This window comes from Oncorhynchus kisutch, linkage group LG21 (assembly GCF_002021735.2).
Source record: "Oncorhynchus kisutch isolate 150728-3 linkage group LG21, Okis_V2, whole genome shotgun sequence".
NCBI classification, from domain to species: Eukaryota; Metazoa; Chordata; class Actinopteri; order Salmoniformes; family Salmonidae; genus Oncorhynchus; species Oncorhynchus kisutch.
This window is the reverse complement of record NC_034194.2, coordinates 14614742-14641304: the sequence shown is the minus strand read 5'-3', so window position 1 is coordinate 14641304 and position 26563 is coordinate 14614742. Positions and strand designations below refer to the sequence as shown.

The 26563-nt window shown below is 43.7% G+C and overlaps 2 protein-coding genes across 2 annotated transcripts; one reads left to right on the top strand and one right to left on the bottom strand.

The window, feature by feature from the left end:
- The first annotated feature begins 499 nt into the window (after positions 1 to 499).
- LOC109866353 (myristoylated alanine-rich C-kinase substrate-like) lies at positions 500 to 4117 on the top strand. Its single transcript, XM_020454991.2, has 2 exons — positions 500 to 1026; positions 2203 to 4117. The coding sequence occupies exons 1-2, from the start codon at positions 931 to 933 to the stop codon at positions 2896 to 2898; spliced, it is 792 nt and encodes a 263-aa protein (XP_020310580.1). The 5' UTR covers positions 500 to 930; the 3' UTR covers positions 2899 to 4117.
- Positions 4118 to 7366: 3249 nt separating this feature from the next.
- LOC109866626 (histone deacetylase 2) lies at positions 7367 to 15337 on the bottom strand. Its single transcript, XM_020455393.2, has 13 exons — positions 15177 to 15337; positions 14354 to 14466; positions 14130 to 14247; positions 13899 to 13973; positions 11400 to 11538; positions 11094 to 11235; positions 10680 to 10772; positions 10308 to 10416; positions 9928 to 10068; positions 9081 to 9189; positions 8680 to 8810; positions 8326 to 8475; positions 7367 to 8156 (listed from the first exon to the last, which is right to left on the bottom strand). The coding sequence occupies exons 1-13, from the start codon at positions 15229 to 15231 to the stop codon at positions 8119 to 8121; spliced, it is 1413 nt and encodes a 470-aa protein (XP_020310982.1). The 5' UTR covers positions 15232 to 15337; the 3' UTR covers positions 7367 to 8118.
- Between the last annotated feature and the right edge of the window lie 11226 nt (positions 15338 to 26563).

Here is a 26563-nt window from a genome sequence, read left to right as displayed (position 1 = left end):
AAATGTGCACTGTCTGTGTCAAGTGAATGTGGTCGTATTCAGAGCACGTTCTGAAAGTGGAGGCGGCTGGCGCCCAATGAGCCAAAAAACCATTTCTGCCTAAAGCAAATTCCGATTCCTCATGATCAAATTAGCGTACATAATTGAGATTAAATTGTTACAAACACCCTCAAACATCTATCATAATGAATCAATAATTAGGTATCACTTTGTTAGGAGTGATTAGAATGCCTTTCAAACCTCTGCGCACACCATCAATTCCAAAATTATTCTCTAGTCGAGTAATTTTTGTTTGGTAGTTTTGAAAGGAAAATTTGTCGCCACGACAATATATATTTTTTCAGATTTGTTACAATCTGCAAAAAAAACATTGTTCACTCGTTTTTAAAGCCTTGCCCACTTTCTGTGTGAGGGCTCTGATTCGCTGGATCTGAGCGCGGATGCCGTCATCATTCGGGATGCCCATTCATCTGGGCCGCGTTCAATAGAACGCAACGTTTTGGAACGTTCAGATAGAAATAGACAATATAGAACACACACATGCCTCTCCAACATGTAAAATGAGTAACCCCCAGCTCTATTCATGGCATTTCTATCTGCAACGTTCGAGAACGTTTGGCAACTGAATGTGGCCCTGTGCACTTGGGCGTTGGACTCCGCATCTTATTAGCAACACGGGAAATTTCTCCATTTTCCACCCTGTCTACAGCGACATAGCCACAAATCTGGGATTTTTTATTACTTCTCTTCACTTGGCAGGTATTTTCTGCAATTTTCCATTTTTGTTCACTAAGACTGGACTTTGATTACTTGTCCAGTAAACGTTTCAAAGAGGAGCCTCCGCAAAGTGCTTGCATTTAAGAAAGAGTCTAGTAGTGGTCTTTGTTCATTTTTTTTGGATCGGTTGAGTTTCTTTGTTGGAGCGAAAGCATGGGAGCGCAATTCTCCAAGACAGCTGCAAAAGGCGAAACCACGGTTGAAAAGCCAGGAGAGGCTGCCGCTTCACCAACCAAGACCAATGGACAGGTAATTGATTTAAAAATATATATTTGTATCCGAGTTAAAGGAAATATAGATATACGGTTGGTTTGCGCAAAGGTTCTCTGCTTGCGTTATTGTGTTGTGGGCACTTATGGAGACGTTCGCCAGGCTGATGGAGAAAACAACCACGATTGGAATACATTGATTGTACACTATTTCAACAAACAGTTGATCACTGATTTGAAATACAATTTCAAAAATTTTACAATTTATTACAAAAGCCCAAACTGATTTGGATAATTATTTGTTGACACATTTGGTAACATATTCAGTCGTTTTCATTGATTCATTTGATGTGTGGGGATTTCGGTTAATTGGGTGAATACTTTGTTTGAAATTTCGGATTGTGAGACAGCGGAAATTGGTATCGAATTGTTGGACCTTATGTAGTTAAATGGATAAATCCTTTTTTAATCAAAAATCTTAACTGAAACTGAGCACAAATCTAATAACTTGAGGCAATCGGTGGGTGAATGGGAAGATGAACGACGCCAACAATGGCTTGCCACGGTCTAGCTAGCCAACACGCCTTTTGTTACAGATGCTCGAATAGAGAGCAGGGATGGTTACTACCACACGGGAGCAGGGGAACCACATTTGATAATGCGCCCCTTCTGTAGTTGGTATAAGTGTTGGAGTGGATGGTATCTATTAAAGTGATAAGGATGATGGTTCTGGTGCTGTTTAGTTTTGGGGGTATGCATCTGAAGGATGCTCTGCGTGATCTGGTGTATTAATGAGCATCTGCTGTTTAATGAGCAGATGCTTTGCTTTGGCGCTTCGGTGTTGGAGCGACTGGCAGACACGCATCGCCCCCTAGCGAACCATCCGAAACCGTGTCTCCCTTCTCTCATTGCCGGAGGTGGCTCATTCTCGCACGTGATTACGGGGAAATAGTTTCAATTCTGCCTTCCTAAAACGAATTCTGTGTTGACTTTGTAACTCGCAAAGCAATTAGCCTGCCGACGCCCGTGCGTAAAGGCCCATTGATACTAAACATGTTTTTTTTTTTTTTATTAGACAGAGGGCTGTATGCGTTTGTCCCGATTTTATTTTTGTGGTGTCTACTGCCCCTTGTGTCACTGAGTGACAATAGTCCATATCACACGTAATATTCCACGCTATGCTTTTTATGTGATGTTTAATGGCCTCTGTCTTTAGGAAAATGGCCATGTGAAAGTGAACGGGGATGCCTCTCCTGCGGCTGCAGAGGCAGGCAAAGACGAGGTGCATGCCAATGGTAGTGCCACGGCTGAGGAGGCTCCAAAAGCGGAGGCTGCAACTGCAGAGGCTGCACCCTCAGCAGCAGCAGTAGAAGGGGAAAAGGCAGAGAATGCAGAGGCTGTGTCTCCAGCAGCTGAGGGTGAGGCAGCTAAACCGGAGGAGGGTGCCACGCCTTCAACCAGCAACGAGACCCCCAAAAAGAAGAAGAAGCGCTTCTCCTTCAAAAAGTCCTTCAAGCTTAGCGGTTTCTCCTTCAAAAAGACCAAGAAGGAGACAGGCGATGGGGCAGAGGGTGAGGAGGCCGCTGCGTCCACCGATGAGGCCAAGGATGAGGCAGCCGAGGCCCCAGAGGCCACTGCCGAAGGGGAAGCCAAGACTGCGGAGGGAGAGGCCAAGCCTGCCGGTGCTGGGGAGGAAGCTAAGGAAGCAGCAAGCCCCACAGAGGCCAAGCCTGAGGAAACAGCAGCAGCACCCGCTGAGGAGGCCAAGGCAGCTGCCGCCGAGGAGCCAAAAGCAGAGGAGAAGCCAGCGGAGCCTGCTGCGGAGGCACCCAAAACGGAGGAGGCTGTACCTGCAACAGAGGTCGCATCCAGTCCAGAGGCCCCAGCTGCCGCAGAGGCCAGTGCTGAGTAAAGCTGGAAACGCGAAGAGCAAAACGGAAGAAATAAAAAAAACAAAAAGCTGAAAAAAGATCATCAAAAAAACATTTCCCTGTTTGTATGTTGGAGTGGTGCCAGTTCCTGGCTTTGGAGAACTTGTCTACAACCAGGGGTATTTTAAAGCTTTTCTTTTTTTGTTTTCCCTTCCCCCTCCACAAAACCCATCTTGGTCCATTGTTACTACCATTCCAACGGGCAGAGGTGGGTTGCTTAGAAACGTAATATTACAGGAAAGAAAATACATCCACACTCTGCCATATATTTTTTTGCATCTGTATTACATGTTTTTTTGTTGTTGCATTTTTATACAAAATGTACCTTGTCAAAATGTATGGACATGCCCATGGTATGGAGGAGGTGGGGTATGTAAATGAGTTGAGATGTAAATGAAGGGGGTTTTGGGGTGGGCGGGGGGGAGATTTGGAGGTGGCACCTTTGTGCCTGGGAATTGTGCCACAGACTATAATGTAAAGAGAGGTCTTAAAAACGAGAATGAAACAAACACCTATGTACCACAAGAGTACCATGCGGTTTATAACACTAAGTCATTTTTTCTATGAGACGACAAAAAAAACACACAATTCCCAGAGCTAGGTTTAGGAAGTCATTAAAAAAAATTCATAGGAGCTTTTCACTAATCTCATTAGCTGTACCAGTCAGTGATTCAGTAGAAATACAAGTTGTATAGGCTTTATTGTTTATTGCTGGTTTTATGACCTTAATAAAGTGTAAGTATGTATAGGCGGGGTGTTTTTAACTATGATTATTGTACAAATGAAATCTTGATCTCAAGAAGCACATGAAGTTTGCAGCTCTTTCCACCCGCTCATTTTTGTAAGATAACAAAAACAAATTCATCCTGGATGACCTTTTCAGCAATTTTGAACTCAACCAAGCTGTGATAAGTGGAATGGTTACTGTTTATATACTGTGGTATGTTTTGATTACAGCAGACAATGCTTTTTTTCCCAGTGGTCTTTGACAAATTAAGGAATCTCTATCAGATGCGACGTTTGTGTAGCATCTAGTCTCTTTTTTTTTTCTTTTCTTTTGTAAATACCGGAGAAGCTTTGACCAATTTGACTTAGAGATGGAATGTAACTTTGCTTAAAAAAATGCTATTAAACTCCTGCTTAGTGTTCTAATTTTCTGTGAGCACACTAAAAGCAAAAATAAATGTGAATAAAATTTGAGCAGCATCTGTCTTTTCATTTAACCAATTTCTATTCCTTTTAAGATGGACTCCGCAATAGGGGGAAACAGCGCCACTAGCCGCCCCACCGCCGTTGTTTTTGTTGCCAACCAGAGTGTTGCGCAGCATGGTCAAATAAATTGCCGTATATATTGTGCTATTCTATTGCATGTGCAAACAGTGTTTGTTGTAATGTCACAAACGGATGTGTTTTTTTCCACTATGGAGTCCAGCTTTAACCGTTCAGATGGAGGTGGTAAGTGGTTCGTTGAGTGTTGTAATTGGTAAATTGATGAGTAATTTCAACATGTGTAACCCCCCGCGCTAATTGAGCTTTTGACCATTCACATCAGATCTTTTCACGTCGGTTCTTTTTCAGAGCTGATCAGATTGGTCAAAATAATTGGGCTGCCTGTTTTAAATGCAGCCATAGTGTGTTCAAACTAATTTAGTATTCAGACTAACTGCCGCCAACTTTTCTACATACTCAAACATTACAGTATCATTGTAGAAGCACCTTGCCGCAAAAACACCAAGAGGGTTTCACCTAGGATTTGAACTTGTGGCGTCACAGCTAGTGTCACTGGCCCTCAGTTATCTACAAAAGTCCAACATGGAATACTCAATGGTACGGACAAATCTATGTCACCTTGCAAATATTATACAACTAGGCCGAACTCATTCAAAACCTTTTTAAATGAATCATGGACCAGAATAGATTAATTTGTCACGGGGATCAGGGTTTGTTCATTGTACGTTCCATCGCTATTAGTTTAGTGCTATTCCCCGCCCCCAACATGACCACATGCAGCCTACGTCACTGAATTCTCACTGACGTTAAATACGTTGACATTTTGCAAATCATATTTTGAATGGTGTGCGATTGCAGCACAATAGTTATTCAGTAACTGGTACAATGCCAATGGAAATGATAAAATGTCAGTGAAGACCTTTTGTGCAGCTCATTGTTGTAAAAAGAGACCCTCAAGGCACAGAGACTCAGTACTTTGCAATATTAGACCTCAAAAGGTCTTCACTGACATGTTATCATTTCCATTGACATTGTACCAGTTACTGAGTAACTATTGTGCTGCAATCCCATTCAAAATATATCAACGTAGCATGTTATGCATGCAAAAAATGGCAACAAATAGAAAAAACATACTATAAATTGCAATTGTTCATCAGTAGACGAATAGGCCACAAAATAGGTGTATGCATGTGTCTCTGCTGACTGGGTTGCAGCTTCCTCGTGTTTTGAATTTCACACGTGCTATTTTCCCGCTTGCAGGTGTGTCATAGCTACTAGTAGGCTAAGTTTCTGTAATGAAAATCTAGATATACTTCATCAGCAAGTCTATCTACACAACTTCATTAAAGATATTCAGGGTTGTATTAGCAATCACGACTGTTGAAATTACTAGGCCAAAATGGTAGGCAAATAAGCTATAACAACCAGCGCTGTGTGGCCACGCACGTCTCCAACTCAATCATCAAAGTTTGCAACAGTGGTAGGCCTGATAAACAACAACGATGAGACAGCTAGGGAGTTTTTCCTAGCCACCGTGCTTCTACACCTGCATTGCTTGCTGTTTGGGGTTTTAGGCTGGGTTTCTGTACAGCACTTTGAGATATCAGCTGATGTACGAAGGGCTATATAAATAAATTTGATTTGATTTGAGCAGAGAGAGCACGTCTCCATCCACATCGATGGGGCCGCAGTGGAGAGGGGAAAAAAACTATTCTAGTTCCTTGGCGTGCACATCACTGACAACCTGAAATGGTCCCTTTACACAGGCAGCGTGATGAAGAAGGCGCAACTGAAAGTCGTCTGGGCCCCTAAGACCCTCAAAAACTTCTACAGATCCACCATTGAGAGCATCCTGTCGGGCTGTCTTGCACCATGCGCAACCGCAGGGCTCTCCAGAGGGTGGTGCTACAGCCCAATGCATCACACTGCCCTCCAGGACATCTACAGCACCCGGTGTCATGGGAAGGCCAAGAAAATCATCAAGGACCCCCCCAGCCACCCGACGAGGCACGGCCTGTTCACCCCGCTACCATCTAGAAGGCGGAGACAGAAAAGGTTCATCAAAGCAGGGAAAGAGAGACTGAGTAACAGCTTCTATCTCCAGGCCATCAGACTATTAAACAGTCACCACTAGCCGACCGCCACCCAGTAACCTGGCCGGAACCTTCGTCACTGTTCTATCCGGCTACCACCTGGTACGCTACCCTCCAACTTAGAGGCTGCTGCCATATGTACAGTCATTGAACACTGGTAACTTTAATATTGTATGTATATGTACATACATACTGTACGTATATACTGTTTTCCACAGGAGGTTGGTGGCACCTTAATTGGGGAGGACAGGCTCGTGGTAATGGCTGGAGCAGAATGAGTGAAATAGTATCAAACACGTTTTCCATGTGTTTTATGCCATTCCATTTACTCCGTCCCAGAACATATGAGCCATCCTCCCTCAGCAGCCTCCACTGCCGGTATTCTAGTCATGACTCATCCTATATAAAACTTATTTTCCAGGCTTTTTTCATTGCTAGATATTACTATACTGTTGGAGCTAGCAACATGAGCATTTCGCTGCACCTGCAAATCTGTGTACACATCTAATACACTGATTCCTTGATGAAAATAACAGGCAGGGTTACATCGCCATCGTGTGGCTGCTATGCAATGTGCCACCAAAAAAATCCCCAGTGAAATTTGTATCGATTTGGTTTTGGATTTAGCAAGAACTGACATGCCAGTTTACAAAGAATGCAGTATATCATCTTTATGTTCGGTTATGATAGGGCTACAGTTGAACTAAGCTTATGGCACTTGTCATGCAAGCGAACATGTGGATGACATCTCTGGAGAAGACCGGTCTACCAGGCAAGTCTAAGGCATGGGGAATACCACCAGAGGTTACATCCCAGACTCCCTCTGGCCACTGCTTGTATATGATGTACCTCTTTCAGTTTATAGTGTAGTCTGATGTTTATAGTAGAGTCTGTATCCTGGTGTTCATTATGTACGTACTGTATGTGTACTGTATAAATATCAAATTCATTGTCCATCTGTATATTATTGTTTGTGACAGAACCATTCCTGTACATGCAAACAAAGGTGATTGGGATTCTGCAATGAACCCCATCGTATTATAGATAATTTAAATGATCATGGTTGATTTAACATATTTAGCCCCAACTAATCTCTAACTACTATAATACATACATTCACACCACATAGGATTTTAAAAAAAGAAGCTTTTAATTGGCAAATGCAAAATATCTACAGGAACACCCACATACTCTGGTCTAAAAACACATACTTTAATTACAAGTAGACTTCTCATTCAGAAGATAATGCATGTTGAAATATAAAAGCATTGAAAAATGTATCAAAGGAAAGTACAGCAAACCCAGGTTGGTCGCAAATCCTAGAAATCCACAGCTACAGTCCACAAAAGGAAACTAAGTCAACGAACGTACAGCTACAGATCAATGAGAAATATAACGCTTCTGGTATGGAGTCAGGCGCTAAGGTGTAGAATCAGCCACAGTTAGCTGTCCTGGCTGCCACAGTCGGGTCTGTCCATGGAGAGATCACAGCACCACCATGTGGCTGAATCAGGCACTGCTAGTCTGCTCAGTCTTCACACTGGAAAGTGTGCCGGTTTCCCCACCCCAAAACATAACAGAAGTCAGTGTCTGAATACATTAGTGACTACTTCTAATTAAGCACAATTTCGTATACATCTCAAACTATAAGTAGCTGGTCGTGACAAGTAATTATGATGAAGTCTTTATTGTGATAAAGGGGAGGATGAGAGATTACAATAGTCTGTACTCCCCCCCCCCCCCCCCCCCCCGAGATTATCATAATTGTTTTGGATCTTGCAGCACTGCACAAATGAGGGCTGACAGGAATTCACGACCTCCTTTTAAAACTGTACAAACAGTGGCAGGGTGCCACAATTACGCTTAGCTGCCTTTATGTCAGTTCTCAGTGCTTGTTTCCTTCGATTTCTCCACCTCTGTACAGAAGACAGCACAAATTAACAAATTGTACAAGTTATCAATTCAACATTTCTAGGTTATTTTCTTCATCCAACTCAATCTAAAATGAAGGGAATTGAAAGTGTTCTTGAAAGTCCTTCACAAAAAAAGGTTTGTAGTCAGGGTAACCAAGTTCTGAATACTCACCAACTTTCTCTTTGTCTCCCTCCTCAACTCGAGTCCGTTTTGTTCCTTTCTTGTGATTGGCTTCGTTCCTCCTTCCTCCCTCTCCCTCTCCCTCATCCTCAGAGTCAGAGAACTCCTCGTCGCAGGCTATCCTCTTGTCTGAAGCACGGACTTAAAACGAGACAGGAAATCAACATTCAGATGCTTCTGGAAATAGGATCCATGCTGCTGGCAATAGGGTCCAAGATGGATTCCATAGTGGAAAAATCCAGCCACTGATACATTGAGAATGGAACACCCCTGAGTGACATAACAGCAGTAGTTAGACTGTACACAACGAATGTCGTGTGATTTGTCAGATAAGGCGTGTCTTACTGGACATGCGTTTGTCGGGGTCCTCGGCATCCTCATCCACCGTATCGTCAGTGATGGCGTCTTCAGGGACCGTCTGCATCTGCACTCCCGGGGCGTGAGGTAGCATCCGCAAGTTCTCAAACAGACGCTGCCTATGGGTTAATACACACAAAAGGCAATTGCTTTAGAGCAGTAACCAACATCAGTGCAGAAGCACACGAGAAGGCTCCAAGAAATTTGGATAGTCATAAGCGACAACGAGAAGTCCCTACCACAATACCAATTTCTTAAAGTAATAATGCAGCTGCAACAACCTCCATGCACACACATACACACATCCATAATGACATGCAACTCCTTAGGAGTAGCTGAATACATCTGACATGCTATATTTGATGGTCCATGACAGACTCAGTCCTTACTTGATCTTATCCATGTACTCCAACGTGTTCTGGTTGGTCATGTTGGATGGGCTGATGTGCAACTTGAAGTCAGGCCCAAAGTACTCAAAGTAATCGTTGTATGGCAGTTCTGAAAAAAAAAAAAAAAAAAAAAAGAGAAAACATAAGAGAAAGGGCCAGCACCAAGATGAACATGAAGGTTACGATGTACCTAAAATAAAGTTTCAGAAGGTCAACCCTTTTAGGTACATATTTTATACACCGATACAAGTCCCGCCACTTGAGAGCGGATATAATGGAAAGGGTAAGGGTTCTGTTAATGTCCCGGATTCCATGAAGAAAACAGCTGGCTCCTTTGACAGGCTGTGATAATGTCCGCTCACAGACACACACACACTTGGTGGTCCACTGACATTCTGCTTAGTCAGCTCCCTGTAGGCAGACGACTGTCAGGACCAGGACTATCCCTGTATGCGTCCCAAATGGCACCCTATTCCCTGTGTAACACACTACCTTTGACCAGATCCTTAACCCTACATAGTGCACTACTTTTGAACAGGGCCAAATTGGGCACTGGCTAAAAGTAGGTCACTATGTAGGGAATAGGGTGCAATTTGGGACAACACCCCGTCTAGTGCTATAGCGTTTTCTCTAGAGACCCAGCCAATATCGCAGCGGTGAAGAGAAGACATTGTATTAAGTAAACTACAAAAAGTAGACGAGCCTCAATGGCTTGATACTTTCACTGCATTATACAGATCTAGGCAATCGACGCTGAAATGAGGAAAGCATCCTAAAATTTTAAAAAATAATGACAGGAAATTGTGGGAAATAGGGCATTTTGAATAAGGAAAAAAAATCAACACACCGTCAGGGATCTCAGTATCCAGAGCCACGGCCGTCTCGTAGGTCCAGCAGCGGGCCACGTTGCGGATGGTGTAGCCTCCTCCACCCAGCATTAGTAGGGGAAGGTTGAACGACTTAATGTACTCAACACACTTAGCATGGCCTGACGGAAAAGCAGCACAAAGAGACAAAACACCACATAACTACAGGACCAACATGGAGGGCTTAGAACAGGCTAATATGCTTCTCAAAGAACAAAATTAGATCATTACGGTTTAATAAATGACAGACTAAAAACTATCTGTGCAACTCCCAATGCTGGCTCAATCATTACAGTTAAAATTAAGCTCTACAAGTTTCAAATGGACTCGCACATAAAAACATGTAAGACGACTAGCATACCGCGGATGGTAAGGTTGAAGCAGCCCAGACGGTCTCCTGAGAGGGAGTCTGCTCCACATTGCAGAACCACTGCACTGGGCTGGTACATCTCCATCACCTTGGCCATCACCTGCCAAGACACAAAGCACTTTGTTTTCTTCCATTGTTTCCCGCTAATCAGGGAATAAATTTAGACCTGGTTCGCCAGGTGTGTAAAATGTATTATCAGGTAGAACAGAAAACCATCAGAATCCGGACCTCGTAGGGTAAAAGCCAATTTATGCTTGACCCCAAAATTGTGGTTGAAGGCTCCGTATGGAGGGTGTGACGCTTTTGCTGCGCCTCCAGAGGCTAAATTGAGCACTGAACACTGCAATACCTGTGCTTACTTACAGGCTTGAAGATCAGCTCATACGACTCATCGTCAACGCCGTCCCTCAGGGGGAAGTTGACAGCGTAGTATTTGCCTTTTCCTGCACCAATATCCTACGAACAGAGTGGCAATTGAGGATTTTAAACACGTTTACACACTTGCTAATCCATAACTAAAATACTGCATCCATCATAAAGCACTCTTCCCAAGCAAAATACTACAAATAATGGAAGTGAGATTATTTCATAACTATAACTGTGGAAAGAGAGTCTTTACCCAGCTATCAATGGGCCACTCTGTCACAGAGCACCAGGAAGTTCACATTGAGGTGTGACACATGGGGCTACGTCCCAAATGGCATCCTAATCTATACATACTGCACTACTTCTGCTGGTCAAAAGTAGTGCCATTTGGGACATAAGCCAAGTACTCACCCTGAGGTCTCCAGTCCCAGGGAAGTACTCTCCGTATTTGTGGAAGGACACAGTCATGACCCTGTCTGTGGTGTAGAAGGCTTCCTCTACTCCATCCCCATGGTGGATGTCAATATCTACGTACAGTACCCTCTGATGGTACCTGGGAACGAAGAGGTGTGAAGAATTAAACCTGAGGCATGCATAGTAGAACACACGCTGATATATCAGGAGGTCTACAAAAAAACAACAAGTCACCATCACGAATGCATTTCATTGTAGCAGTCATACGGTTTAGCCGGTTTCCATCTGGGAACACAAACTCACTTGAGGAGCTCTAGAATGGCCAACACAATGTCATTGACGTAACAAAAGCCAGAGGCCTCAGACTTCTTAGCGTGGTGAAGTCCCCCGGCCCAGTTCACCGCAATGTCCGTCTGCTGCCTGTTGAGTTTCACCGATCCCGCTGTGCCAAGGGAGGAAAAACATTTTTGGTTACACTATTTTCACAAGCATGTGTTGTGATTTCTGAACCAATAGGGACTAGTTCTACTGTTTGCAGGTGAAAAACTGTAGAGAGAGAAGAAAAAGATTTGGGTTAGGCTTACCCTAACAGATACACTATACAGTACATCAACTCATTCCAGGGTTCTTTATTTTGACTATCTTCTACATTGTAGAATAGTGAAGACATCAAAACTCTGAAATAACACATTCCAGCTCCAACCATATAGTAAACAAAAAGAGTGTTAAACAAATAAAAATATATGTTATATTTGAGATTCTTCAAAGTAGCCACCCTTTGACATGATGAAAGCTTTGCACACTCTTGGCATTCTCTCAACCAGCTTCATGAGGTAGTCACCTGGAATACATTTCAATTAACAGGTGTGCCTTGTTAAAAGCTAATTTGTGGAATTTCTTTCCTTAATGTGTTTGAGCCAATCAGTTGTCTTGTGACAAAGTAGGGGCGGTATACAGAAGATAGCCCTATTTGGTGAAAGACCAAGTCCATATTTTGGCAAGAACAGCTCAAATAAGCAAAGAGAAATGACAGTTCATCATTACTCTAAGACATCAAGGTCAGTCAATCAGGAAAATTTCAAGAATTTTGAAAGTGCAGTCGCAAAAACCATCAAGCACAATGATGCAACTGGCGCTCATGAGGACCGCCACAGGAAAGGAAACCTCAGAGTTACCACTGCTGTAGTTTCCAGCTTTAGAAATAGCAGCCCAAATAAAATGCTTCAGAGTTCAAGTAAACAGACATGTCAACATCAACTGTTCAGAGGAGACTGCTTGAAATCAGGCCTTCATGGTCAAATTGCTGCAAAGAAACCACTAATAAAAGACACAAATAAGGAGACACTTGCTTGTGCCAAGAAACATGAGCAATGGACATTAGACCGGTGGAAATCTGTCCTTTGGTCTGATGAGTCCAAATTTGAGATTTTTGGTTCCAACCACCATGTCTTTGAGACGCAGGGTAGGTGAATGGATGATCTCCGCATGTGTGGTTCCCACCGTGAAGCATGGAGATGGTGCTTTGCTGGTGACACCAGCATGGCTACCACAGCATTCTGCAGCGAAACGCCATCCCATCTGGTTTGGACTTAGTGGGACTATCATTTGGGTTGTTTGACAATGACCCAAAAGACACCTCCAGGCTGTGCAACGGCTATTTGACCAAGACGGAGAGTGACGGAGTGCTGCATCAGATGACCTGGCCTCCACAATCACCTGACCTCAACCCAATTGAAAAGGTTTGGGATGAGTTGGACCGCAGAGTGAAGGAAAAGCAGCCAACAAGTGCTCAGCATGTGGGAACACCTTCAAGACTGTTGGAAAAGCAAACCAGGTGAAGGCGCTTGAGAAAATGCCAAGAGTGTGCAAAGGCATCAAGGCAAAGGATGGCTACTTTGAAGAATCTAAAAAACAGATTTACATTAAACACTTTTTTTGGTTACTACATGTGTTATTTCATCGTTTGTTCTCACTATTATTCTACAATGTAGAAAATAGTAATAAAATAAAAAACCTTGAATGAGTAGGTGTCCAAACCTTTGACTGGTACTGTATTACACAAAAGTATGTGGACACCCCTTCAAATTAGTGGACTGCCATTTCAGCCACACCAGTTGCTGACAGGTGTATAAAATTGAGCACACAGCTATGCAATCGCCATAGACAAACAATGGCAGTAGAATGGCCTTAGCGAGTAAAAATAGTCTGTCCTCGGTTGCAACACTCACTCCTGAGTTCCAAACTGCCTCTGGAAGCACAAGAACTGTTCATCGGGAGCTACATGAAATGGGTTTCCACGGCCGAGCAGCCGCACACAAGCCTAAGATCACCATGCACAATGCCAAGTGTCGGCTGGAGTGGTGTAAAGCTCGCCACCGTTGGACTCTGGAAGTGCAAATGTGTTCTCTGGAGTGATGAATCATGCTTCACCATCTGGCAGTCCGACGGACAAATCTGGGTTTAGCGGATGCCAAGACAACACTACCTGCCCATATGCATAGTGCCAACTGTAAAGTTTGGTGGAGGAGGACTAATGGTCTGGGGCTGTTTTTCATGGTTGGAAGTATAGGCCCCTTAGTTCCAGTGAAGAAACATTGTATGCTGTAGCATTAAGATGACATTCTAGAATGACAATGCCCCCATGCACAAAACTAGGTCCATACAGAAATGATTTGTCGAGATCAGTGTGGAAGAACTTGACTGGCCTGCAAAGTGCCCTGATCTCAACCCCATACAACACATGACCAAAAGTATGTATTCATGGGAATATATTTGTATGTATGTATGCATGCATACACTTACCAGCAGAGCCACCGGTAGACAACTGGCAGAACTCAAACAACCCATCAAATACAGGACAATCCTCACCAACATTAACTATGATAAAAACAAAAACACAAAATAGTGATTCAAGCAATCCATCAAGAAATATACATATATTTTTTTCCCAATACTAGGTAAGTATGGGTAGTTTTCCGTGGTCCAGTCATAAGGTTAGTAACAACTCCTGGCCCTAGTTATGGCTCGACTTACACCGCTGCATTTGCTTGCTGTACTCTGACATGTTGTCTGGTCGTATGGATTGGAGGAACTGGATGTAATCGTCACTGTGGTATTTGGTAATTTCCTCTGCAGTGGCTTTGTGTGGTCTCTGCAACAAAGAATAACAATTGCCTACTTCATGGCGAAAGAGAGAAAAAGCCATACCTACATATTCAGAATCAACCTTTTGACTTGAAATCTTGTTATAAACATACATATATTTCCATTTTTCTGTACAGTCCATAGTTCAACAGTAGGTTGTGGGTCATTCGAATTCGGTGTGGTTTCATGGGATGCCCTTGTCCATAATAGTAATTGCCAATGTCACCTGTTAAAAAGAAGGAACAAAAGACCATAACTAAAAACAGAGTCTATATTTGAGAAATGTTGATGTTTCACACAGCATTCCAGCACTAACCATAATGTACCTCTACTACCACATAATTCTACTTTGTTTTAACTAAACGTTAATACGACAATGCAGTCAGTTAGCTAGCAGTACTAGCGCATGAAGCAACGCTGATAATGCGCAATAGCCGCTAGTGTCGTCATCTTCATCAATCGTCAACGCTATCACTGGTCCCTTGTTGGCGGTAGTAAATCAATTTAACTGGTCTGCTTATATTTAAAATGTCATAAAAACAAAATACCACAGCGTGTTTACTTGTTTAAAATAACATTAGTTGTAAAAGTAAACATTGCTGTGGCTGGCTAAACTCGCTAGCTACACACACAATGTGCCCCGACAAGAGTGAAGCCGGCTAAACTAGCACTAGCTACAGTAGCTGTTTAACGTTCACTAGCTTGTCTAGTTTACCGACATATCTAGATTCTAGAACACCGTCTCGTAACTTATTTCATGAGCATAACAGGGACATAAAACAAATCCTGTCAGGATCGCTAGCCAATAGTACCCAGCTATTCAGAGAATGAATGGATATTACATTGCACTGGCTGTCATCACGCACCCTAGCTAACGCGCTAGTTTGGCCTTGGAAACTTATTCTGAAAACTCTAAATGAACATGCATTTCTTTACCGTCATAGTAGTAGCAGACTTTCTTCTTGGTTCCACCTGCAACGGTGTAAGCCATGTTGAGTCGGATATCTGTTTGAGATGCTTGCCGAAACTTAAGTAGTATTTATGAACCTGGTGGCGGATAGAGACATTCACATTAAGGAAAAGCCACAATAGAGGCGTTTGCGGTTTGCTTTCAAAATAAAAGTTATTAATTGAAAGTGATGCAAATGGGTACAAATAAAGGAATTATGCCATTTGGACTAGATAATGCTAAACAAAGTTGGAATGTTGTTATTTAAATTGAAGAAAATACAATAATTAGAAGAAAACAAAAATCAGTTGACATTGCACTGTGTATGTGTTAGACTTCAGAATTGTATTGAAACCACCGTAAAATGAGCCATATTAAGTTTACCAGTAAATCCACTATGTGAATTGTGCACTCATATTACACTGTACAGCCTTACCTATGGATTGTGGATCAATGAAATGGGGGTATCAGTATGCTCAGTGACATACACAGAACACAACTGTGAAGAGTTTTCACAAATATTAGTGTCGTAGCTTTTATTGCGGTACTTTGAAACCACTGTGACACGAGCCACATAAAGCTTACCAGTCAACCATGTTGGACATTCATATTGCACTGTACAACCTTTCCTATGGATTGTGGATCCATGAAATGGGGTATCAGTCTACTCAGTGACAACCACCGAAGACAACTTTGAAGAGTTCACACAAATATTAGCGTCAAAGCTCTTATTGCGGGACGTTGACTGTGGGAAATCAACTCCCCAGTCAGCCTATTGTGTATATTGACATTCATATTGCACTGTACAGGAACTCTGAAATCACTGACACATTGGGCAAATTAAAATAGGGGATTCAGAACATATGTTTTTGCTTCTCCACTTTTTTTTACCAGCAAATTATCATAATCCAAGTTTCAGTATTGTTTTAGCTAGTCTGTATAAAAAAGAGATATGATCATTTCATAGGCTAAATTGTAAAATTGCGTGTGATATGATTGCATTTTGGAACCCTCCCTCCGACTTAAGTCCTTTTTGGGGGTATCTGTACTTTACTTTATCATTTATATATTTTTTACAACTTTTACTTCATTACATTCCTAAAGAAAATAATGTCGTTTTTACTCCAAATATTTTTCTTGACACCCGTATGTACTCGTTACATTTCTAATGGGGGTGGGGGGTCGAGGTGAGGAGGAAGGAGGCTTATTTAAGATACTGTTTGAAGAGGTAGGGTTTTAGATGCTTTCGCAAGATGGACAGGGACTCCATTGGGGTGCCAGGACAGAGAAGAGCTTGGACTGGGCTGAGGGCCAAGAGGGGCCATGAGACCAGGAGGGCCAAGAGACCAGAGGTGGCGGAACAGAGTGCTCATGTTTATTTATTTAATCTTTATTTAACTAGGAAAGTCAGTTAAGAACAATGACGGCCTACCCCGGCAAAACCCGAACCCGGACGACACTGGGCCAATTATACGCTGCCCTATGGGACTCGCAATCACAGCCGGTTGTGATACAGCCTGAAATCTAACCAGGGTCTGTAGTGACACCTCTATCACTGAGATGCAGTGCCTTAGACCGCTGCGCCACTTGGGAGTCCATGGTTGCGGTGTAGGGTTTGAGCATAGCCTGAAGGTAGGAAGGGGCAGTTCCTCTTGCTGTTCCATAGGTAAGCACCATGGTCTTGTGGTGGATGCGAGCTTGGACTGGAAGCCAGTGGAGTGTGCTGTGGAGCTGGGTGACGGTTGAAAACCAGGTGGGCTGCAGCGTTCTGGATAAGTTGCAGGTGTTTGATGGTATAAGCGAGGAGCCCAGCCAACAGCCAGTTGCAGCAGTCCAGACCGAAGAGGACAAGTGCCTAGATCAGGACCTGTGCCACTTCCTGTGTGAGGTAGGGATGTTGTAGAGCATGAACCTGCAGGAGCGAGCCATTGCTTCGATATTTGCAGAATACGAAAGGGTGTTGTCCAGGGTCACGCCAAGGTTCTTTGCACTCTGGTAGGGCGACACTGTGGAGTTGTCAACCGTGATGGATAGGTCTTTTAGCAGGCAGGCCTTTTCTGGGAGGAAGAGCAGCTCTGTCTTGTCGAGGTTGAGCTTGAGGTGGTGGAGTGACATCCAAGTTGATACATCTGCTAGGGAAAGTTCACGTAGGCTGATCTCCAACTGTTGTCTGTATTGTGGTGCTGCGGGGCATTACATAGCCACCTGCCCAGTAAAGAGACCTGACTAATTTTTACCACAGCTTCATCCGGGGCTACAGCACCCTGGAGGCTCCCCTCTCTAAACTCACTTCTCCCAAGGTACTGTTCACATGGTCCCCAGCAGTTGACAGGGCTTCTGTGGACCGTCCCGTCAGTTTGTGGTTGAGGTCAATGCTTCTGATGTTTGAGTGGGGGGCCATCCTGTCCCAGCGATCTACCCAGGACCAAAAGCTCCATCCCTGTGCCTTCCTGTCCCATCGTATCAACTCCGCTGAGAGAAACTACGACATAGGTGACAGGGAAGTTCTGGAAGTCAAGATGGCGCTGGAGGAGTGGAGGCACTGGCTGTAAGGAACGGAACATACATTTTTGGTTTGGACCGACCATAAGAATTTGGAATTTCTCCGCACAGCCAAGCGCCTTAACTCTAGGCAGGCCTGTTGGGCTCTGTTATTCACCAGGTTCAACTTCACCATCTCCTACCGCCCAGGGTCTAAGAATGTGAAGTCAGATGCTCTCTCTCGCATATGCAGTTCCGCTGCCACACCTTCTGACTCTGAGACCATTCTGCTCCCGTCGAACCCTGGCCTTCCTCCGACAACGCTTCTGGTGGTCAACTATGGTTCCTGACGTCTCTGCCTTCGTCAACGCATGCACAGTATGTGCACAGAATAAGACTCTGTGGCAAGCTCCGTCGGGCCTCCTTCAGCCACTGCACCTGGGCCCATATTTCCCTGGATTGCAAACTTTCCCCTGCGTTTCATTGGTTCCTTCCCCATCACTAGAGTCCTTAGTCCCACTGCTGTTCATCTTCTGTTACCCCATGCCCTCGTATACGCCCTACTTTTCACGTGTCCAGGGGGCAGGGGTTTCCAGTACCTGGTTGACTGGGAGGGTTATGGCCCGGAGGAGAGATGCTCCGTCCCTGCTAAGGACATCCTGGTCCTGGGGGGGGGGATCTGTTTCACCTGTCCTTGTGATTGTCTCCACCCCCTCCAGATGTCACCCATCTTCCCTATTACCCTCAGTGTATTTATACCTGTGTTGACTGTTGCCTGTTCGTCTTGCCCTGCCAAGTCAACCAGCGTTTTTTCCAAGCTCCTGTTTATTCTAGTTCTGACTTTTTGCCTGCTCCTGACCTCGAGCCTGCCTGCCGCCCTGTACTATTTGGACTCTGACCTGGTTATGAACTCTTGCCTGTCCTTGACCTGCCTCTTGCCTGCCCCTCGTTGTTCATCAAATATCAGACTCAAACCATCTGCCTCCTGTGTCTGCATCTGGGTCTCGCCTTGTGTCGTTGTATCCAGGTCATTTGGTTGTGCTATTATATCAAGCACAGTGATAACACATTCACTTGTTGTATAAATAAACAAAATATCTGACATTGTATTCACATTTGAAGTTTGGTGGGCTTTTAAATGGATGAAAGGGCAGTGATAACACAATTAGTTGACAACTAAAGCAAAAATCAGACATCGTTTTTTCATTGGAATTTGGTTGTGCTATAATAAGATGTTTGAAAGCATAGTGATAACACATTGGGAATTCAACATACTTCTTGCAGTCTTTTTGAGTGGGTGAAAATAGTTTGGACTATCATTGATCAACATCAAAACCAAATATTACCCAATTCTCCATGTTGAAATAACGTGGTGTGCCCAATGGGCTTCTACAAATTCTCATCTAACCAATCATGAATAGATTATATCAAGGTTCCATGTGGCCTTTGTACAATGTACAACAAACCAGCACATGCAGCCTGAATTGGTAATAGTATCAATCCTTACAATACACAGAGTATGCAATTTGCCCTTCAGATGCCACAAAATGTCTTGGAGAAGATCTGTCTGGACATCATTTTCATGTTCATTTATGAACATTTGAACATCTTGGCCATGTTCTGTTATAATCTCCACCCGGCACAGCCAGAAGAGGACTGGCCACCCCACATAGCCTGGTTCCTCTCTAGGTTTCTTCCTAGGTTTTGGCCTTTCTAGGGAGTTTTTCCTAGTCACCGTGCTTCTACACCTGCATTGCTTGCTGTTTGGGGTTTTAGGCTGGGTTTCTGTACAGCACTTTGAGATATCAGCTGATGTACGAAGGGCTATATAAATACATTTGATTTGATTTGATCATCCTCTCAGACAGGGATATTGCCTACCTGACCCTATCCTTGACATGCCAGGGATTAAGCGATGTTGTGAGCAGTGGGGAATTCCTGAAAGCAGGCCCACTTTGCCTGGATGGACAGTAAGTAGACATTGCAATTAGTCTGAAATGTCATTTGAAATAGATATCAATCCAAACATATCTTGCTTTAATTTTAAATAAGTATTGTTCAATGTTTTACACAAATTCTGAATAGAAACGTCTGTTTTTTATTAATTCAAAATATAGTTCAAACCCCTCCTGTATTCTCTGTATACCCACGACTGCATGGCCTCACTCCATCATCAAGTTCGCTGACAACACGACAGCAGTAGGCCAACAACAACGACAAGACAGCTTACAGGGAGGAGGTAGGCACTCTGATGGATTTCTGCCAGGTAAACAACATCTCCCTCAATGTTAGCAAAACAAAGGAGCTGATTGTAGACTTCAGGAGGAACCAGGCTGGACACACCCCCATCCTCATCCATGCGGCCTCCATGGAGACTGACATTAACTTCAAATTCCTCGGCCTACACATCTCAGCAAAGCTGAAATAGTCTAACCACACGGAAACCGTAGTGAAGAAGGCACAACAGCGACTCCTTAACCTCGGGACGCTGAAGAAACTCAGCCTGTCCCAGAGGGCCCTCAGTATTTTACCAGAGCACCATCCAGAGCATACTGTCAGGCTGCATCACAGCCTGGTACCTGGTACGGCAACTCCACCACCGGTTCTTCAGAGGGTGATACTTGCACCCGAACGCACCATTGGGTGCACACTGCCTGACCTACAGGACAGCTACAACACCAGGTGTCGTAGAAAGGATTAGGATAATGAAGATGGCGCCGGAGGGTATGGCTGCCGTCTTATCAACACTATGGTGTTGAACGCTGAGTTGTAGTCAATGAATAGCATTCTCACATAGGTGTTACTTTTGTCCAAGTGGGAAAGGGCAGTGTGGAGTGCAATAGAGATTTCACCATCTGTGGATCTGTTGGGGCGGTATGCAAATTGGAGTGGGATTAAGGTTTCTGGGATAATGGTGTTGTGAGCCATGACCAGCCTTTCAATGCACTTCATGGCTACAGACAGGAGTGCTTCAGGTCGGTAGTCATTTAGGCAGGTTACCTTAGTGTTCTTGGGCACAGAGACTATGGTGGTCTGCTTGAAACATGTTGGTATTACAGATTCAGACAGGGACAGGTTGAAAATGTCAGTGAAGACACTTGCCAGTTGGTCAGCACATGCTCGCAGTACATGTCCTGGTAATCCGTCTGGCCCTGCGGCCTTGTGAATGATGACCTATTTAAAGGTCTTACTCAGATCGTGTGTCACGTTCTGACCTTAGTTCTGTTATTTTGTCTTTGGTTTAGTATGGTCAGGGCGTGAGTTGGGTGGGCAGTCTATGTTTTTCGATGTTGGTTTTTGAGTTCGGCCTAGTATGGTTCTCAATCAGAGGCAGCTGTCAGTTGTTGTCCCTGATTGAGAATCATACTTAGGTAGCCTGGGTTTCACTGTTGGGTTGTGGGTGTTTGTTTCCGTGTTTGTGTTCGTACCACACGGGACTGTTTCGTTTTGTTCACATCGTTTATTGTTTTTTTCCAGCGTTCAGTTTGTTTATTAAAAAGACATGAACAGTTACAACGCTGCACCTTGGTCCTCCTCTCTATCTCCAGACGACCGTTCCATCCGTTACAGCATGATAACATAGTCTTCCGGAACATCTGGTGCTCTCATGCATGTTTCAGTGTTATTTGCCTCGAAGTGAGCATAGAAGTTGTTTAGCTCATCTGGTAGACTCGTGTCACTGGGCAGCTCTCGGATGTGCTTCCCTTTGTAGTCTGTAATGGTTTGCAAGCCCTGCCACATCCGACGAGCGTCAAAGCCGGAGTAGTATGATTAGATCTTAGTCCTGTATTGATGCTTTGCCTGTTTGATGGTTTGTCGGAGGGCATAGTGGGAGTTCTTATAAGCTTCCGGGTTAGAGTCCCGCTCCCGCTCCATGCATGCAGCGCTACTCCTTACCTTATTTTTCTTTATCTCCAGTATTTTCCACAACTAGTAAAACATTTTCCACACATCTGACTTCCCCTTTCACCAGTAAACATTCCCCAATTTCGAATTTATTTGTCATGTCTTCAGCATCCATTTAGCTGTTATTGTGTTCAGAGTTTGTTAAAACCAATTTATTGTTGGGATTATGATATGCTATAGGGCAGGCCCTAATGGTCACATGCATGCGATGCATAGACGTGTCAAGTACAGAGCAAGGGTTGAGGGAATATGGAATGTTTTTCTAAACAAATTAGGGATTTCGGTAACAGAACTTTTCAGTCAGAAATTACAGTAATTATGTTGCAGCCAGCAACACGGACAGCACGAGAAACAATTTGATGTTTTGTGGTGGTCGTTGCAACTGGGATGAGAGAGAGACAACTGGTGCTAGTCACACAGTCACTTGCTGTCTTTTTTAAAAACACAGAGCAGCAAGTCTGAGCCCGGCCTGGCACAATCAAATCAATTGCTGGTCGGACTCACTCTAATCATTTGTGTGTCTTAATTATTTAAATAAACAGTGTGCTTAAATCATCAGACAAGCTCAGTGAATATAGTTGTTTTGATTTAAAACACATAGGATGTTTCTATATATGGAAAAATACACATTTTAAAATTATGACCAATCCACTGGTCGAAAGAACAGACTTTTTGTCGACCAATATTTTTTGGGGTCGGGGACAGCTCTATCTTCCTCTTTAGTCCTGGGTAACATTGCATTGTGCCATTTTGCAAGAGATATTATAGAAAGGAGATGGGAATAGAAGGAATGTATAACAGCACACTGTCAACCAATCCCATTCACGTTGTCATGCTGCGTCACACGGTTGCAAAGCTAATCGTCATGCAATCCCTTCTCGAATTCTGTGCATATCAAATAACATAAAATTGTATTGGTCACATATCCATATTTAGCAGAGTTATTGCATGTGTAGTGAAATGCTTGTGATCCTAGCGCCAACAGTGCAGTAATATCTGACAATCACACATCTAAAAGTAAAATAATGGAATTTTTAAGAAATATATAAATATTCGGATGAGCAATGTCAGAGTGGCATTGACTAAAATACAGTAGAATACAGTATGTAAACATTATTAAAGTGACTAGTGTTCCATTGTCAAAGTGACCAGTGAATCCATGTCTATGTAGATAGTGCAGCAGCCTCTAAGTTGCAGGATTGAGTATCCAGGTGGTAGCCGGCTAGTTATGGCTATACTGTCTGATGGCCTTGAGATAGAAGCTGTCTCTTTGTCCCAGCTTTGAGGCACCTGTACTGACCTCGCCTTCTGGATGATAGCGGGGGGAACAGGCCGTAGCTCGGGTGATTGATGTCCTTGATGATCTTTTTGGCCTTCCTGTGACATCGGGTGCTGTTGGTGTCCTGGTGGGCAAGGCAGTGTGCCCCGGGTGATGCATTGGGCAGACCGCACCACCCTCTGGAGAGCCCTGCGGTTGCGGGCGGTGCAGTTCCCATACCACGCGGTGATACAGCCCGACAGGATGCTCTCAATTGTGCATCTGTAAAAGTTTGTGAGGGTCTTAAGGGCCAAGCCAAATTTCTTCAGCCTCTTCAGCTTTTTCCTGAAGTCAACGATCAACTCCTCCGTTTTGTTGACGTTGAGGGAGAGGTTATTTTCCTGGCACCACTCCACTAGGGCCCTCACCTCCTCCCTGTAGGCTGTCTCGTCATTGTTGGTAATCAGGCCTACTATGGCTGTGTCGTCTGAAAACTTGATGATTGAGTTGGAGGCATGTGTGGCCACGCAGTCATGGGTGAACAGGGAGTACAGGAAGGGGCTGAGTACACACCCTTGTGGGACCCCTGTGTTGAGGATCAGTGTGAAGATGGAGATGTACATGTTGAGAAACATGCCTATTTTCCTCAATTTTGAATTGTCACAATTCTAAAGCTATATGATACTACAGACAGTAAGTTAATTATCTCACATCTCAAAAAAGATTTGTAATGTTGTACTTCTTGTTGACGAAATTGGTGCTAATGTTGGGTTTTTGAGCTAGCGCCCAATAGAATTCCATTCACTCTTTGAAGGAGAGCCCTCCTTTTCCCAGAATCACCCAGAATGCAACTCACGGCCAATTGAAGTAGCATGGGCAATTTTTCCCATCTCCTCAAAAGTATATCTTGCGAATGTTAAGACTCCACTCTTGTATGTTCTTCTCGAAGAAGAAAGTTGCTGATAATATACAGTTGTTTCTGTATGGACAGCCGATGTGGACTGTTTCTAAGTACAAATATTTTGGTCTATGGTTCAATGAGCGATATAGATGGAAAGATCATGTCGTAAATGTTGAAACAAAGTGTAAGAAGGTGCTGAATCTTACGCGCTCGGTCTCTGGTTATGAATGGGATGCTGACAGACAATCGATTGATGCATATTTATAGAGCTCTGATCAGGAGTACAATTGATTACGTGTGTATAGTTTATGGAACAGCGGAAAAGACTTGGCTTCAGATGCTGGACAGTAACCAGTGTATAGCTTTAAGGATATGTATTGGTGCATTTAAATCAGCATCTGTATGTGCCTTACTAGCGGAGGCAGGTGAGATGCCTTTGGATATGCGGTGTAAAAATAATTAATTAGCTTATTGGGTTAGATTGAAAGGCTGTGAGGTTGAGCGTCCCACTGCTACTGTTCTAGATGACTGTTGGGAATATGCGCGTAGACAAGGCAGTGGTTTTGGTTGGAGAGTTGGAAAGCTTACCGATGAGAGTAAGGTTTGAGGGAGTTGGAGGTTGGCCTTTCTGTGGTGATAGGGAATGTTCCTCCATGGTTACTGCCAGACCCTGTTGTTGATCTCACCTCGGTAGAGAAAAGGAAGGATTGGTCAGAAGTCAGTGATATAGGGTAACTGGTTGACAATTACATTGGTAAAAGTTGTTATTATTTTTTCCCGCTTTTCACAGATAGATCCAAGGGCCCAGACAGTGGACGCACAGGAGCAGGTGTTTACGTTCCTGAATTTGATATGCAGATATGTAGAAGACTATGAGATGAACTGTCAGTATACTCAGTTGAAATGTTGTTGATAGTACTGGCCCTCCAGTGGGTGAAGGATTTACAACCTGTTATAATTATAGTCTGCTCAGATTCTCTGTCTGGGAATTGTTTATCATCTGGTAAATCTAATAGGAGTGACCTACTTTTGGAGGCATTCATCTTATCATGGAGATTACGTGTGTCAGATGAGATGGGATTCTGAGCATAAGGGGCGGCATTTATGTGCCCTCCAAAGAAAGATAGTGGACCAAGATGTGTAGGGTCGATGAAACAGTGGAGCATGCGTTGTTATATTGTTGTAAGTATGTTGAAGAGAGGGAAAGATTTGAAGTGTAGGGTCATTGAGTTTGGTGGGGGGGGGGGGGGGGGGGGTTGGAAGGGATATTGGTGGATGGGGGAGGGTCTGTTAGAAGTTAGTTGTCACGTTCTGACCTTTTTTCCTTTGTTTTGTCATTATTTAGTATGGTCAGGGCGTGAGTTGGGGTGGGCAGTCTATGTTTGTTTTTCTATGATTTGGGTATTTCTATGTTTCGGCCTAGTATGGTTCTCAATCAGAGGCACGTGTCATTAGTTGTCTCTGATTGAGAATCATCCTTAGGTAGCCTGGGTTTCACTGTGTGTTTGTGGGTGATTGTTCCTGTCTCTGTGTTTTGCACCAGATAGGACTGTTTAGGTTTTCACACGGTTCTTGTTTTTGTAATCAGTTGTTCATGTGTACGTTTACGTATTATAAGAACCATGGACACTTACCATGCCGCATATTGGTCCTCTGATCCTTTTCGCCTCTCCTCTTCGGAAGAAGAGGAGGAAATCCCTGACATTAGTAGGGCTCTTTTTTTCTCAGAAGTACTGAGTTAGGTAGGAGGGTTTAGAAATGTTGTAAACCGTGATTAATCACACCAGTAGGTGGAGACATGCACCTTTAACATTGGTTTGCGGACTGCCATTAAATCATAGAAGATGACAAAGTAGTGATAGTGATGTGACTCAAATTGATAGCTGTAAAATAAACAAAAACAAACTGCACTAACTAGCTACAGTATGTGATAAGCTGGTTGCAACAAAATGTGGGGAAAAGTCAAGGGGTGTGAATACTTTCTAAAGGCATTGTCTCTGCACCCAAACAAATCACAAATAGCATTGAGGGCTACTTTTAGCAAAATATGAAACAAATCAAATCAAATTATATTTGTCATATGTGCCGAATACAACAGTTGTTGACCTTAAAGAGAAAAGCTTACATATAAGCCCTTAACCAATAATGCAGTTTAAGAAAATACCTAAAACAAAGCATGAAATAAAAGTAACAAATAATTAAAGAGTAGCAGCAAGGCTATATACAGGGGATACCGGTGCAGAGTCAATGTGCGGGGTCACCGGTTAGTAGAGGTAATTTAGGTAATATGTACATGGGGGGACAATGCGAATAGTCTGGGTAACCATTTGATTAGATGTTCAGGAGTCTTATTGCTTGGGGGTAGAAGCTGTTTAGAAGCCTTTTGGACCTAGACTTGGCGCTGGGGCGATCTGTTTGCGCGGTATGCAAATTGGAGTGGGTCATAGGTTTCTGGGATAATGGTGTTGACGTGAGCCATGACCAGCCTTTCAAAGCACCTCATGGCTACAGACGTGAGTGCTACAGGTCGGTAGTCATTTAGGGAGGTTACCTTAGTGTTCTTGGGCACAGAGACTATCGTGGTCTGCTTGAAACATGTTGGTATTACAGACTCAGACACGGAGAGGTTGAAAAAGTAAGTGAAGACACTTGCCAGTTGGTCAGCGCATGCTCAGAGTACACGTCCTGGTAATCCGTCTGGCCCTGCGGCCTTGTGAATCTTCACCTGTTTAAAGGTTTTACTCACATCGGCTGCAGAGAGTGTGATCACACAGTCATCCGGAACAGCTGATGCTCTCATGCATGTTTCAGTTTTACTTGCCTCGAAG

Coding starts and splice junctions, on each gene's coding strand:
- LOC109866353 (XM_020454991.2), top strand. CDS start 931: ATGGGAGCGCAATTCTCCAAGACAGCTGCAAAAGGCGAAACCACGGTT. Junction 1,027..2,202: donor CAACCAAGACCAATGGACAG/GTAATTGATTTA, acceptor CTCTGTCTTTAG/GAAAATGGCCATGTGAAAGT.
- LOC109866626 (XM_020455393.2), bottom strand. CDS start 15,231: ATGGCTTACACCGTTGCAGGTGGAACCAAGAAGAAAGTCTGCTACTAC. Junction 14,248..14,353: donor ACAGAAAAATGGAAATATAT/GTATGTTTATAA, acceptor TCTTTGTTGCAG/AGACCACACAAAGCCACTGC. Junction 8,476..8,679: donor CCCCGACAAACGCATGTCCA/GTAAGACACGCC, acceptor TCTCGTTTTAAG/TCCGTGCTTCAGACAAGAGG.